At 43.4% G+C, this 13,870-nt stretch overlaps 1 protein-coding gene across 5 annotated transcripts in view; it reads left to right on the top strand.

Annotated features, from left to right (window-relative positions):
* Nucleotides 1–13,870, top strand: part of MKNK1 (MAPK interacting serine/threonine kinase 1) — a 45,387-nt gene that overhangs the window by 6,880 nt on the left and 24,637 nt on the right. For 2 of the 5 annotated variants that reach the window (XM_040231250.1, XM_040231254.1), the window contains exons 2-3: nucleotides 4,407–4,588; nucleotides 12,377–12,483. In XM_040231250.1, coding sequence (XP_040087184.1) covers nucleotides 12,468–12,483 — 16 coding nt within the window. In that variant the 5' untranslated portion in view covers nucleotides 4,407–4,588; nucleotides 12,377–12,467. Of the gene's footprint in view, nucleotides 1–3,263; nucleotides 3,409–4,406; nucleotides 4,589–12,376; nucleotides 12,484–13,870 lie in introns of those variants that run through there. The other 3 variants (XM_040231251.1, XM_040231252.1, XM_040231253.1) reach the window with 2 other exon arrangements.

Consider the following 13,870-nt stretch of genomic DNA (forward strand, 5'->3'; position numbering starts at 1 on the left):
TGTTTCCACTGTTTCCCCATCTATTTCCCATGACGTGATGGGACCAGATGCCATGATCTTCGTTTTCTGAATGTTGAGCATTAAGCCAACTTTTTCACTCTCCTCTTTCAGTTTCATCAAGAAGCTTTTTAGTTCCTCTTCACTTTCTGCCATAAGGGTGGTGTCATTTGCATATCTGAAGTTATTGATATTTCTCCCAGCAATCTTGATTCCAACTTGTGCTTCTTCCAGCCCAGCGCTTCTCATGATGTACGTTGCATATAAGTTAAATAAGCAGGCTGACAATATACAGCCTTGACGTACTCCTTTTCCTATTTGGAACCAGTCTGTTGTTCCATGTCCAGTTGTAACTGTTGCTTCCTGACCTGCATATAGGTTTCTCAAGAGGCAGGTCAGGTGGTCTGGTACTCCCATCTCTTTCAGAATTTTTCTGTAGAGGAGTCGTAAGATGTAATGCCGGAAGGGTGGGCTAGGGCAAGACTGTGGAGGCCCTGAGTGACAGCATGGGAGCTTGGTCATTCCAGAGGCAGTAAATACCCATTAGAAGTGTTGGAACAGGAAAGTGCCAGGCTCAAATCTGGCTTTTCGGATCAAGGACAGAGATACCACAAGCTTATCTGTCTTATCTACGCCCCGACTGATGTTTTATGGGGGGAAATGTCTTATTTGTATACTTGGTTTATTTTTCTCTAAAGCTTCTATAGAGAGACTAGTTTTTGAACTCTGAAAAAAATTCATTCTCTGTACAGCAGAAAATTCATGAATAATTGAGAGAGAGTTGGGTGCTTGACCTGTGTAAGATCCGGTGGCAGGCCAGTCTGTGAGATTTGGCCCGGTCACATTTCACTCTTTCCCATATATATACCAGGAAGAGGTGTGGGAATTAGAAGAGGGTTCCAGGGCTCTTCTGGATATTTCATATGGAATGCTAACAAGATTCAGGTAGTGTGAGAGTCTGAAGTTCTTTCTGAGAAGGAAAAGAGGCCCACTGGAATTTGGAATGGTGTCAGAAGGAATCAGGGCCAACCGGGCACTCAGAATCCTGGGTCATGTGTCTGAAAACCTCCAAATACTGTCTCTGCCTTTGTACTCTGCTCTCAGTTTGTTCTCTTCTGCTGCCCAGTTGTGGTTTACAGAGTGGCTGGATTGCTTTCCAGAGTCACAGCTGATCTGAGGAAGCCATATCCCAAGCTAGAGTAACAATTACTATTTATTGAGTGCATACTATAAACCAGGCATTGTGCCATGAACTTGATACAGATTAGCTCATTCTCACAAAATCCCTGTCAGGTAGATGTTATTGCTCCCTTTTGATAGATGATGACAGTGAAACACAAGAGAAGTTAAATATTATGTCCAGGGTTACCTCATTATTACACGATAAGGCTAGACTCTGAATCTAGGCCCTCATGACTCAAAAGCCCACTCACTTTCTCTCTCCCCAGCCCTGGAGTGGCTCCAAACAGAATAACGTGAAAGTCCATAAAGGAAGTGTGAAGACTGTTTTTACTTAGATTTACTAGAGGTAGAAATGAAGAGAAATGTGTGTGCGTGTGCGTGTGTGTGTGCATGTGTGTGTGTTTGTAGAAGGATGGAGTTGGTGAGGAAAGGAAAGCTGGGGCAAACTATGGCCTACAGTCCATATCTGGCTCCACTTGTTTTTGTCTGGACTGCAAGCCATTTACATTTTTTAATGGTTGGGGAAAAGTTCAAGAGAAAATTAATATTTTGTGATACAAAAACCATATAAAATTAAAACTTCAGCATCCATAAATAAAGTCTTACTGAAATATAGCCACACTCATTTTCACATCATCTCTGGCTTCTTTTGCTCTGCAAAGGCAAAACTGAGTAGCTGTTGTGTCAGAGGCCATGTGACACACAAAGTATAAAATACTGACTCTGGCCCTTTACAGAGAAAAACTGCCAACCCCTACTATAGGCAACAAGAAGGGACCAAGAGATTCAAACCTATGGCAAGACTGAAAGCAAAGAGTTAAAAGTCAAGGGTGTTCAGGGTTGTCCCTGGAAGCATTGTGCCCATAGGGAGAGGGAACATAACCTGAGCTTTTGTAGACCTTGGAAATAGTTTCCTTGGGCCACAGAGATTTGTTTGGGAATAAAATGCACAATAGGAAGGATTATTCTATGTGTTAATGTTCTCTTCTGAACAATAAAGAAATATTTTATGGATGAAATAATTCATTCAGATATTAACTGGAGCCCTTTTTTCTGCCAGATACTACATTCAGTTCAGTTCAGTCACTCAGTCGTGTCTGACTCTTTGCGACCCCATGAATCGCAGCACACCAGGCCTCCCTGTCCATCACCAACTCCCAGAGTTCACTCAGACTCGGGTCCATCGCGTCAGTGATGCCATCCCGCCGTCTCATCCTGTCGTCCCCTTCTCCTCCTGCCCCCAATCCCTCCCAGCATCAGAGTCTTTTCCAAGGAGTCAACTCTTCACATGAGGTGGCCAAAGTACTGGAGTTTCAGCTTTAGCATCATTTCCTCCAAAGAAATCCCAGGGCTGATCTCCTTCAGAGTGGACTGGTTGGATCTCCTTACAGTCCAAGGGACTCTCAAGAGTCTTCTCCAACACCACAATTCAAAAGCATCAATTCTTCGCCACTCAGCTTTCTTCACAGTCCAACTCTCATATCCATACATGACCACTGGAAAAACCATAGCCTTGACTAGATGGACCTTTGTTGGCAAAGTAATATCTCTGCTTTTGAATATACTATCTAGGTTGGTCATAACTTTTCTTCCAAGGAGTAAGCGTCTTTTAATTTCATGGCTGCAGTCACCATCTGCAGTGATTTTGGAGCCCCAAAAAATAAAGTCTGACACTGTTTCCACTGTTTCCCCATCTATTTCCCATGACGTGATGGGACCAGATGCCATGATCTTCATTTTCTGAATGTTGAGCTTTAAGCCAACTTTTTCACTCTCCACTTTCACTTTCATCAAGAGGCTTTTTAGTCCCTCTTCACTTTCTGCCATAACGGTGGAGTCATTTGCATATCTGAGGTTATTGATATTTCTCCCGGCAATCTTGAATCCAGCTTGTGCTTCTTCCAGCCCAGCGTTTCTCATGATGTACATTGCATACAAGTTAAATAAGCAGGGTGACAATATACAGCCTCGACGTACTCCTTTTTCTATTTGGAACCAGTCTGTTGTTCCATGTCCAGTTGTAACTGTTGCTTCCTGACCTGCATATAGGTTTCTCAAGAGGCAGGTCAGGTGATAGATGCTGGAAATACAAAGATAAAAAAGATACGTCCTTGCCTTTGAGGCACTTTTGGCCTCATGGGAGAGCCGTGTTTGCATGAGGGGAGCCAACTCTAAGTATTACAATAGTAGATGTGCTTTCAATTCAATGTTGGATGAAGTAGAAAAAAAGTCAGGGAAATTCCTATAATTTGTGGGACTGCTGTCAGTAATTTATAATGGGCCTGGAAGGATGAATGGGTGTTATTTTTCAAGGAACTACATGCCAGGCTGAAGGAGAGCCTGACCGTAGTAATAGTTGGAGCTTATGAGGTTGGAAGAGAAAGCGACATTAGAAATGATTTAAAGGTTCTGTGGCTGAGTGACTGGCAGAGTGATAATGTGATAGAGAAAAAGAGAAAGGAGGAAGGAGGTGGTAGCTGGGGGTTAAGGACAAGTCCAGTTTGGGACATGTGATTTGAGGTAATGATGAAACACATCCGGCTTCCAGTTAGGAAAACACTTTAGAAATGTTAGCACTACACTTTCAGAGCTTTTCTGTTGGGAAAAGGGGAAGTACATACTCACTGCATAGAGAAACTGACAAATCAACCTTGGCAGCTGATAAGTGGCGCCATGAGATTAAAAATAGCAGTGGACATTTGGAAAATGAAATCATCAGATGGAAAACCAGCAATAACTAGGCAATTGGCAGAAAACCTTGTTCCTGTTCGTGCCACCTGCTGTTCTCAGCATCTACTTTTCCTTTCTGACTCTTGCCTCCCCACTGTGAGTCTTAGACCTGACCACTGGGAGATGGACCCAGAGTTCATTCATCTCCAAATAAGTGGACAACAGAGCAGTGGCAGCCTTTACCTTCTGCGTGAGGCTGTTCAGGGAACAAAGGTGTCCATATCTGTTATCCGGGTCCAGTTACTTCTTTTGGGGTCTGGAATGCCACAGTGGAAGCATAATTTGAAAACTTTAACCGAGACACTTGTTAAGTCAAAGCTTTGTGTCAGCATTTTAAATGCTCCAATGCCTGATTTTAAAGACTGGGAAAATCTATGATTGCCTTGTGATTACCTACTTACTGGTATAACACAGATTTAGGGAATACAGGTTGATCTTTATCTTCTCTGGTTATTAAGTCAATATTTTTACATCCTTTCCGTTTCTGCTTTCTGAAGATTTTCATGCCAGATATGATGAAGCAGAGGCCAGTGGAGAACTGAATAATGTCTGCTGTGCACAGAGGCCATTGAAACCTTTCCTGTAGCTGAAAAACAGCAGCCCCCTGACAGAAGCATTATTGCATTTGAAGTTTCAAGTTTACAGAGGATTCGCTTCACAGAGTTGGGCAGACCTATAGGTAAGATTGGATGCCCATTTTACTTAACTTTAGAAAAAAATTTGTTACATTTTGGCCACACTGGATGGTTCATAGGATCTTAGTTTCCCAACCAATGATCGAACCTGTGTCACCTGCATTGGAAACTCAGTCTTAACCACTGGGCCTCCAGGGAAGTCCCTTACTTAACACTTTAGATTGCATCAGGTTGAAATTAGATTTCCCTTCTATCTGAAAGTAGAACCTTCTGGTGAAACCTTCCTTAATTGGTGTAAAGCAATTATCTTAGGACACATCTTGCTAATGGATGCACAAAATAAATGGAGATCAAGCACAGATGCTCACAGATAGAGTTCCAAGCTCCATGAGCTAGATGCTGAGTGTCGTTCCTAGGGAAGTGGTGCCACTCTGCTCACGGTGCATGCTGCCATTATAACATTCAAGATGTGCTGAACTACATTTTCAGTTTTCATCCTTTCTCATAAAAAGGAAAACCTTCTTAGTATTTCTTGAAAATGAGTACATACTAAGAAAGGTCTTTCATAAAAGCAAAATGGCATAAAGAGAACTTTCCATAAGCGGTGTAGATCTGTATCTGATATTGCCAGAGGAAGGAGTAAGTCAGAGACTTCAATGTTCAGCTAGGCAACTGGGATTAGCTGGGCTCCTTGGCACCCCTAAAATGGTTACTAAACAGGGAGAAGCACAAGAAGAAAATGGCAGAGAGGGTCATAAGGAAAACCATGCAGTAAATACATTTATTCCCTAAAGGTAAAATAACTGTATCATGACAAAACGAAATCAAATACGACAGAACTATAAAAAATAAAATTATGAACCCACTTAATTTCATTCTCCCCAAGTAACTGCTGTTAATAATGTTTTGAAATGTATCTTTTCAGGTTTTTAAAATAAATGTAACGTATCTGAGGACTTTTTGAAGGGTTCTGTATGACTTGCTGACCTGAGGTCTCCTCGTGCCTCACAGTTATAACAGTGCCTCATTTGCTGATTGGTTTAGCTGTGGGCTAGGTGAGAATGGCTTTAGCCTGACCTATGAGTTTTCCTACTTTGCTGCTGTGTCACCCTCCTTTGGCTGAAGCTTGCCAAGGACACAGACTTCCCTTGCTTCCCATCCCCAACGAGCTGCCCTTGGTGGATTCTCCCCTTCTTTGATGGTACCGCTGTTACCCGACTTTGATTAGGTAGCATATATTGAGGTAACCCTCTGTGCCTGGTTCCATACAAGGCAGTGGGGACGGAGAGAAATTAGGTCCCATGCCTTCCTTTGAGTCTTTGACTTCTGCATCGCCAGTCACTGGGCAGGATCAGGACTAGCTTTGCCTCTGTGGCTTCACTCCCTCTCCCCATAACACCCCTCACCTCTTTTTCTTCCTTTCTGTCCCCACCTCAGCTACACACCTTCCCTACTTTCCTCCAGGTTACCTCAGCCTCACTCTGCCCTCCAGTCCCCCTCCAGCCTACAGTTTGTTCTGCCATCAAAGCCAGTTTGATGGCCCTAAAGCAGCGGTCCCCAATCTTTTTGGCACCAGGGACCAATTTCTTGGAAGACAATTTTTCCGTGGACTGGGGGTTGGGGGTGGTTTAGTGATGATTCAGGTGCATTACACATCTGTTGTGTACTTTATTTCTAATCTAATGCTGCCACTGATCTAACAGAAGGCCTGGAGGTTGGGGGCCCCTGTCCTAAATAGTGCCAAGATGCTGTTTGTTGTTGCAGAGCAACAGGCAAACTGCTGGTGCCTTAGCACAAATCCTGGCAGCGGCACTGAACTGTACTCGCAGTCATTGTATTCTTTACCGCTACACACTTAGAGTTTTGTTTTAAATACCATGTTTACTTAAATCTGTCCTTGATGAGGCAGTAGAATTCATTAATTTTACTGAATCTCCTTGAGTACACAACTTTTTAATATTCCATATGACACAGTGAAAATGTTCAAAGCACTCCTGCTGTATATCAAAGCATAGCACTTGTATTGAGGAAAAGCACTTGTGAGATTGTTTGTGAATTGCAAGCTGAACTAGCCACTCTTTTCATTTTTTCATGAAAGAATAAATGACTAAAGGTTGGTAAGGCTGGAAAGTAGATGGGCACCAGATGTTGAAGGGCCTTGTGGGCTGTTTTAATAAGTTTGGGTAAGCTGACTTTGGCTTTTTATACTGTCCTGCTCACACAAATCCAGTCCTTTACTTCTGCTTGCTATTTTTTTTTAAATTGAGGCATAATCAACATACAACATTTTATTAGTTTCAGGTGTACAACATAATGATTTGATATTTGTGAAACGATCACCACAGTAAGTCTCATTAACATCTATCACTGTACACAGTTACAGAATTTTTGTGTGTGATGAGAATTTTAAAGGCCTACTCTTAGCAACTTTCAAACAGACCATACAGTATTATTAATATAGTTGTCCTGTGTTGTCTGTTAGTCGCTCGGTCATGTCCGACTCTTTGTGACCCCATGTACTGTAGCCTACCAGGCTCCTCTGTCCATGGAATTCTCCAGGCAAGAATACTGGAATGGGTTGCCATTTCCTTCTCCAGGGGATCTTCCCAACCCAGGGATCAAACTCGGCTCTTCAGCATTGCAGGCAGACTCTTTACCAACTGAACCACCCGGGAAGCCCTTATAATTGCCACACTGCACATTCTATCCCATGACTTACTTATTTTATGACTGGAATTTTGTACCTTTTTACTCCTTGTACCCCCAATTTCACCCACCCTTTACTTGCCACCTCTAGCAACGAGCAGTCTGTTCTCTTTTTTAAGATTTCACATATAAGTTACATTCACTGATCACATAGTATTTGTCTTTCTCTGTCTGACTTATTTCACTTAGCCTAATACCCTCAAGGACCATCCATATCATTGTAGATTGCAAGATGTCATTCTTTTTTATGGCTGAATACTGTTCCACTGTGTGTATATATGTATGTGTGTGTGTATCTCACGCTCTTTTATCTGCCTATCCATCAGTGGATACTTAGATTGTTTCTATATCTTGGCTGTTGTCAATAATGCTGCTGTGAGCATGAGGGAGCAGGTATCTTTTCAGGTTAATATTTTCATTTTCTTCAGAAAAATACCCAGGTATGGCCAGTTCTCTTTTCCTGTTTACCATTTCTTAAGTACACATTCCCTTTACGCTCTCCACCTTTCCTGTTCTCATTCCTTTTACCAGGTGATGCAGTGACAGCTCTGAAGGCCACACATGAGCCCAGAATCAGAACAGAGAAAGAAGATTGTCCTGAAACTAGACCTTTTGCCCCTGGGAATCTTACCATCCCCGCCCTGTTTGAGGCCTGTTGTAACCCCACTGGCGCCTTAGTGGGCCTCACTGTAGTTGAGTGGTAGGCTGCAGTCTGCATAATGCCGCCCAGCCTCGCTGCACTCTGGACTCTGGGGCAAACCTGTGAAATACTGTCAACCCTTGGAATCACATTCACAGGCTGTCCTTTGATCAGGACAGGCTGATTTCACAAGGTGCCCCTTTCATCCATCATGTGTTAAATTTGACTTCCATTTGAGTATGCCCTTTCCTTGATCTTGTCCCCTACATGATACCACCAGAAACCAAATCAACCAACTGATCAGTCAGACAGAAGAACACAGTAGCCTTGTCCTGATATCAGAACTGCCATGGAATAATGTAGTTGGACTGGCTGGTAACTCATCCTGTAACAGGCCAAAACACAAAATACAAAACTGCCTCAGAGCAAGGGAGGAAACTTGCTGGGTAGTTAGATTTTAGATTAATAGTGATAATGTGAGTCATGACCTTGTTTTATGTAAGCTAGAGCCGCCCAATGTTTTTGACATCATAGTACACAGAAAAAGTGATGTTGTTCAGCTGGTGAGAGGATCAGTAGCTCACAGCACATCGGAGAGGAGACTCCATGCTAAGGTTTCTACATAAAAGCATTCTTGTCTGGTACCTGGCTAACTCTGGCTGCTTGTCCCCTTCTGCATTTCTGCATTCATGTTTAAATATACTGTAATAGTTAAAAGCTTGAATTCTGAGCCAGACCCTCTAGATTTAAATCCCAGGTCTGCCACTTACTGGCAGTATAATTGTGGCAGATTACTTAATCTGTTTGTACCCAGTTTCTTTATCTGTAAAATGTGTATGGTAATTATGCTTACCTTATAGAGTTCTAACGATTGAGTAAGTCAGTTTATGTAAACTGTGGTATTTGATGAACGCTTAGAACTTTGCCTGGTGTGTGGTAAGCATCAAGCCAGTGTGGCGTGTGTACTGCTTCTGCTACTGCTACTACTGCTTCAGAGAAGTAAACATTCCAGGCCAGGCTCCCCAGCTCCTCCACCCTGCCTCATCTGCCCAGATTCCTTAGTCCCAGCCTCTTCCTTAGGAGTGTCCATCGCCCTTCCTTTCATTTCCTCAGTTTCCTTTCATTTTCTTAGTTCTCCATTTGTTTGGGGGCCCTTAGCCAGCTGATGACTGAGAAGACAGCTGAATGGATAATTATTGTCAGCAGCTTACTGTCACCACTATTCATTCTCTAGAAAGCTCCAGTGACTAAGGGAACTCCTCTCACAGGTTGGAAAGTGAATTATAGACCTTAACAAGAATTCTAGGGTAGATGGGAGAGGAGCATGAACTAAGTTTGCCAAGCTGACTTAGCTAGCAAAGTCATGTTCTTGGGGAAGAATGATCATCTTTGGTGTCACGTACCAGATGTTCATGCTGGTTGGTTCTTTCTAAGCTCTACCAAAAGGTGGCGAACGGATCTGGTGCCTTTGGGGGCAGTGTGGCTCCTAAGACTTCGTGGAGAAATGACACAATTCTCTCAGAAGCTGGGCCTTGAGGCCAGCTTGTGGGCTGAACAGTGGATGGGTACTTGCATGTCAGGAATATCTGTGGCTCTTGTAGTCCTACGGGTAAGCCCCCTCAACCCATTTGTGCTCTGTGAGTTCTCTGGGCCCTCTCCACATGCAGGAACCAGGTTGGTGGTTGGATCGTATCTTTAACACCTACTACACTTCCACTTGATAGTGTGTTTTACAAAGAAAGGAGACTATGCATCCCTTCTCTTATTTTAATGGAGAAAGCAAGATAAACTTATGCCGAAGCATAGAAACACATAAACTGGTGGTGGTGATGATACTTTGATGGTGAGACAGCATATGATCTGCGTCTGCTCACCCCTTCAACTAACTTATCACCACTTCCCCACATCCTCTGCATTCCAGCCAGCCTGAACAACTTGCATGGCACTAGCCGGCCATGCGGCCTCTTCTGCAGGCCTTAGCATGTGTACCTCCTCTCTCTCTCTCCCCAGCCCCCGTCTGGCTGGTTCCTGCTCATCCTTCAGGTGTCAGCTTAGCTGTCCCTTCCTCTAGTGACCAAACTGAGATAAATGCCTGTCTTTTGCTCCACAGCACCTGGTACTCTGCTGTCATAGTACTTACCCACTGAATTGAAATGGTTTTAAATTCCAGTGGATTTAAATTCCATCAGGGTAGAGACTGTGTCTTCTCTTGTGTTCTCAGTGTCTAGCACTGGACCGCCAGTAGGTGCCCAATAAATATAGTATTTGTTGAATGAAAAAGTCAGCAGTGCTTCCACTTCTCGTTTTTCATTTGATCCTCACAAAATTCTTGTTGATGTAGAGAGCCGGGGGCCTTACTCTGACCTTGTTTTGTATATAAAGAAACTGATCCTCAGAGAAGCTAAGCAATTTACCAAAGCTCACACAATGTGAAGAGCCAGGACTTGAAAGGGTGTATCTCAGACACAAGTGTTCAATGCATTATTTTAGAGTGTTTTTTTTTTCACAGAGTTTTTCCTTTTAAAAAAATAGTATTTATAAAGATAAAAATTAAAATGGTATTTGTTGTTTTTCATAATTATAAAAATGATATATTCAAGGCACCAGAATTCCTGAAATGTTTTTTTTCCTCCATCTAATGTTGAATTTCAGTATAAAGAAATCTAGGTATAATTTGTAAAGCTGTATAGACTAAATTCAAATGTATGTTAGAGAAATATTATTGTATATTTTGTTGAAAAATAAAAACTTGACTGAAACAGTAATAGCACTAAATAAAATAATAAACATCATTGATACCATTTGGAGAATACTGAAAAATATAAAGAAAATAAAAATCACCCCATCACACAGAGAAAACTGCTATAGACCAGACATAACCTGGACTTGAAAGGGCAGCGTTGAGTAGATGATTTAGCTTCCCTCATGACTCAGATAGTAAAGAATCTGCCCACGATGCAGGAGAGCTGGGTTCAAACGCTGGGTTGAGAAGATCTCCTGGAGAAGGGCATGGCAACCCACTCCAGTATTCTTGCCTGGAGAATCCCATGGACAGAGGAGCCTGGCAGGCTCATAGAGTCACAAAAAATCAGACACAACTGAGCAGCTAGCACACACAGATAATTTAACCTCTGAGCCTCAGTTTCCTCACTTGAAATATGGTGAAGTACTTACCTTTGGCGATTATTGCGAGAGTTGGAGATAATGTATGTAAAATACCTGTGCTGGTGCATCATCAGCACTCTTTCAGATTGTAGTAGTTTAACACTTGTATGTATTTCTGTCTAGTCTTTCTCCTCCATGTATGTGCATACAGACTTGTGCATACACATGGTTTTTGAAACACCTCTATATTATGTAAAACACTGGATCCTCACAGCATTGCTGGAAAGGGCAGGTATTATTCTTAAACCTAATCTGTAGATGAGGAAAGTGGCACTTTGAAGAGGCAAAGTAACTTGGTCTTGGTGCTACATCTGGTAATATCTGAACTGAACTGAATTGAACTGTCCCGACGCCAAGCCCACACACCTTTCCTGTCAGTGTGCTTCCTCTCCAGCTCCACCTCCACTGGTACATGAGCAGTGGACCCCTAAGCCTTTCCCAAGAGGAAAGTAAGGGCTGGGGGCAGTGAAGTGCTAGCTGAGGTCTGTCTTTAGACGTGAAGGAAGTGCTGGCACATCAGCTGATCCTATAGCAGAGACAAGGCTTCTTGCTAGAAAGTTAAGGGCCTTTCAGTCAGGGGGCTTTGTTGAGAGGGAGTGTTTCAGGGAACTCAGTGAATGGATTCTCTGTGCTGCCTACAGGGCAAAGGTGTCCCTGTATTTCTTTCAGTGTGTGTACTTGGCATGTAGAGGGCCTGGTGACAGGCCTGCACCTAAGCCCAAGGGTGTATGTCCTCTCATGTCATTTTTACTTCAGTACACATTTTCTGATGCCTGGTATGCATCTGACCTTGCCCCATGATTTACTTAGAAGACACAGGGGTGAGCAGGTGAAGACAGCTCTGGCCTTTAAGATGCTGGAGAGAGCTCAAGGCCCAGTAGCACCAGTGCTCTAGCATTAGTGCTAGCAGGGTGTTTGGAAGCAGTGGCTGGAGGACCCTACACAGTACAGTACAGGAATCTATTTGCATAGATTTCCAAAGTATTTGTGAAGACCTTAAGTTATTATAAGAGAGGAGACTTTGGGGCTGGGCTTTGATGGCTGAGAGGAGTTCTTAGGCCAAGAAAAGGAGGTGAGCCAAGGACCAGCTTGACTGTGGAGCCTCGCACCCTGAGGAAGCCTTTATCAAATGATTACACACATAATAAACGAAGGTCCCAAGAGAGTGTATGGACAGGCTCCAGGTGAAGAGCTTTCAGCCCTTTGGTAAGATGATGACACATCCCCATCCCACTTTCTGCCCCACCCACCCCCCACTGTAAACAGCGAAGTTAAATATGTTTTTTCACTTCACTGCCTTCCTACATTTTTTTCTTCCTAGTTTCAAAAACAACTCTCCTTCAACAAGTTCTGTTTCCAAGGAAAGTCTTAACCATCTGTCCCTTCTGGCATACCCTCTTCCATTGGAATCCATGCAGAATAGACCAGGTACTCTATCTTTTTGTGTGCGAAGCCATAAAATCTTATATCGCATGTGTGGTAGTGCTCAGAGGTATGCTGCTTCCACGAGAGGCTCCCTCAGCCCTGCTGTGGTGAAAACCAAGTATAAATTGCGACTAACAGGGTTTTCTAGCTAGAGTCATAAGTATGTCTGAGCGTCCCCCGTGAACCATAACGCCACCAGCTCTCTTGCTGCGGCTCTCCATTGCTGCCTTTGGGCTGTTTTGCTTGTCCTTCAGCCCTCCTTCAGAGCGTGGACAGGGGAAGGAAAAAGAGAAGTGAATCCCAGATCTGTCCACTCTGCACTTGGCTCACAGTACTAGTGAGAAAATAGATGTGGGGCCGGTGGGAGGGAGCTTGCCACTGGACTGCACACAAGGGCAGGGCAAGAGGGACAGTGGTCCCTCCTCAGCCTGCTGTCCCTTTGGCCAGTGCCCCCTTCCTGGGGTCCTGAAGATAAGTGACCCTGTGGTTTATTTCTGTAGAATTTCTCACTATGTTGGGCATCTCTTTTCCTTTTAGTCTCCCTTTGGGAGGGTGGATCTTGGGGTGCTAATGTTTAAGTTCGGTTCTTTGAATTCATAGCATGTTGCAGTCCCCAGATACATCTTGTGCTTAAAGCTGTCAGCTAGAGTAGTAGAGATCCTTTGTGGATTCCTTTTCTTCACGTGTTCATCTGTACTCTAAAATGTAAATGAAAGTCTGCTGTCAGCGGATCCTAAAAACGGAAGGGAAGGAAGAAGGCACCTCCATTGAGCTGTCAGACTCTTGGCTACTTAACCAGGTTTTTCTGGATTGTGCTATTGAAACGTGCCATTGTTCTGTGTGCTTTCTCCTAGTGGCTGTTGCGTACTTGCTTCTGAGAACAATGTACAGTAGCTATGCCTAGGCTCTAATCAGTCTTCCTGAGCAGACTTGCCAATTTTCTGATCGTGTTCAGCTGGGGTCCTCTGAGAAGAGAGTGGGCCTTTCCCCTCAGTGGGCAAAGAGCCAGCTTCCATTTCAAAATCTCAGAAAAAAAAAAGAAAGAAATCCAGCAACCCAAGCCTGTGTTTATTGAAGGTTGGTCTAAAAGTCTCTCACATTGTATACCCCATCAGCACTCGAGCGCCTCTATTTTAGAAGGATGTAAAGGTTTAATCACCCTGGTGGGGATTTAGACCCAGAGACTTCAGAGAAATCTTATTATTTCTAACTGCAGGCAAAGGGTATTAAGGCTCCACTCTGGATCAAGGGCATGACATGTTCTATAAGTAATTTATCTTTAACAGGGGAAGGCCCTTACTAGAGTGTCTTAGAAGCAGGACTGTGATTGGCCACTGGTTCATTATTCCTCCTTTTCTCTTTCCCCCTCTCAGTCTCCTGCTTTATTTTC

The sequence above is a fragment of the Oryx dammah genome, unplaced genomic scaffold (assembly GCF_014754425.2).
Source record: "Oryx dammah isolate SB20612 unplaced genomic scaffold, SCBI_Odam_1.1 HiC_scaffold_28, whole genome shotgun sequence".
In the NCBI taxonomy this organism is placed as follows: Eukaryota; Metazoa; Chordata; class Mammalia; order Artiodactyla; family Bovidae; genus Oryx; species Oryx dammah.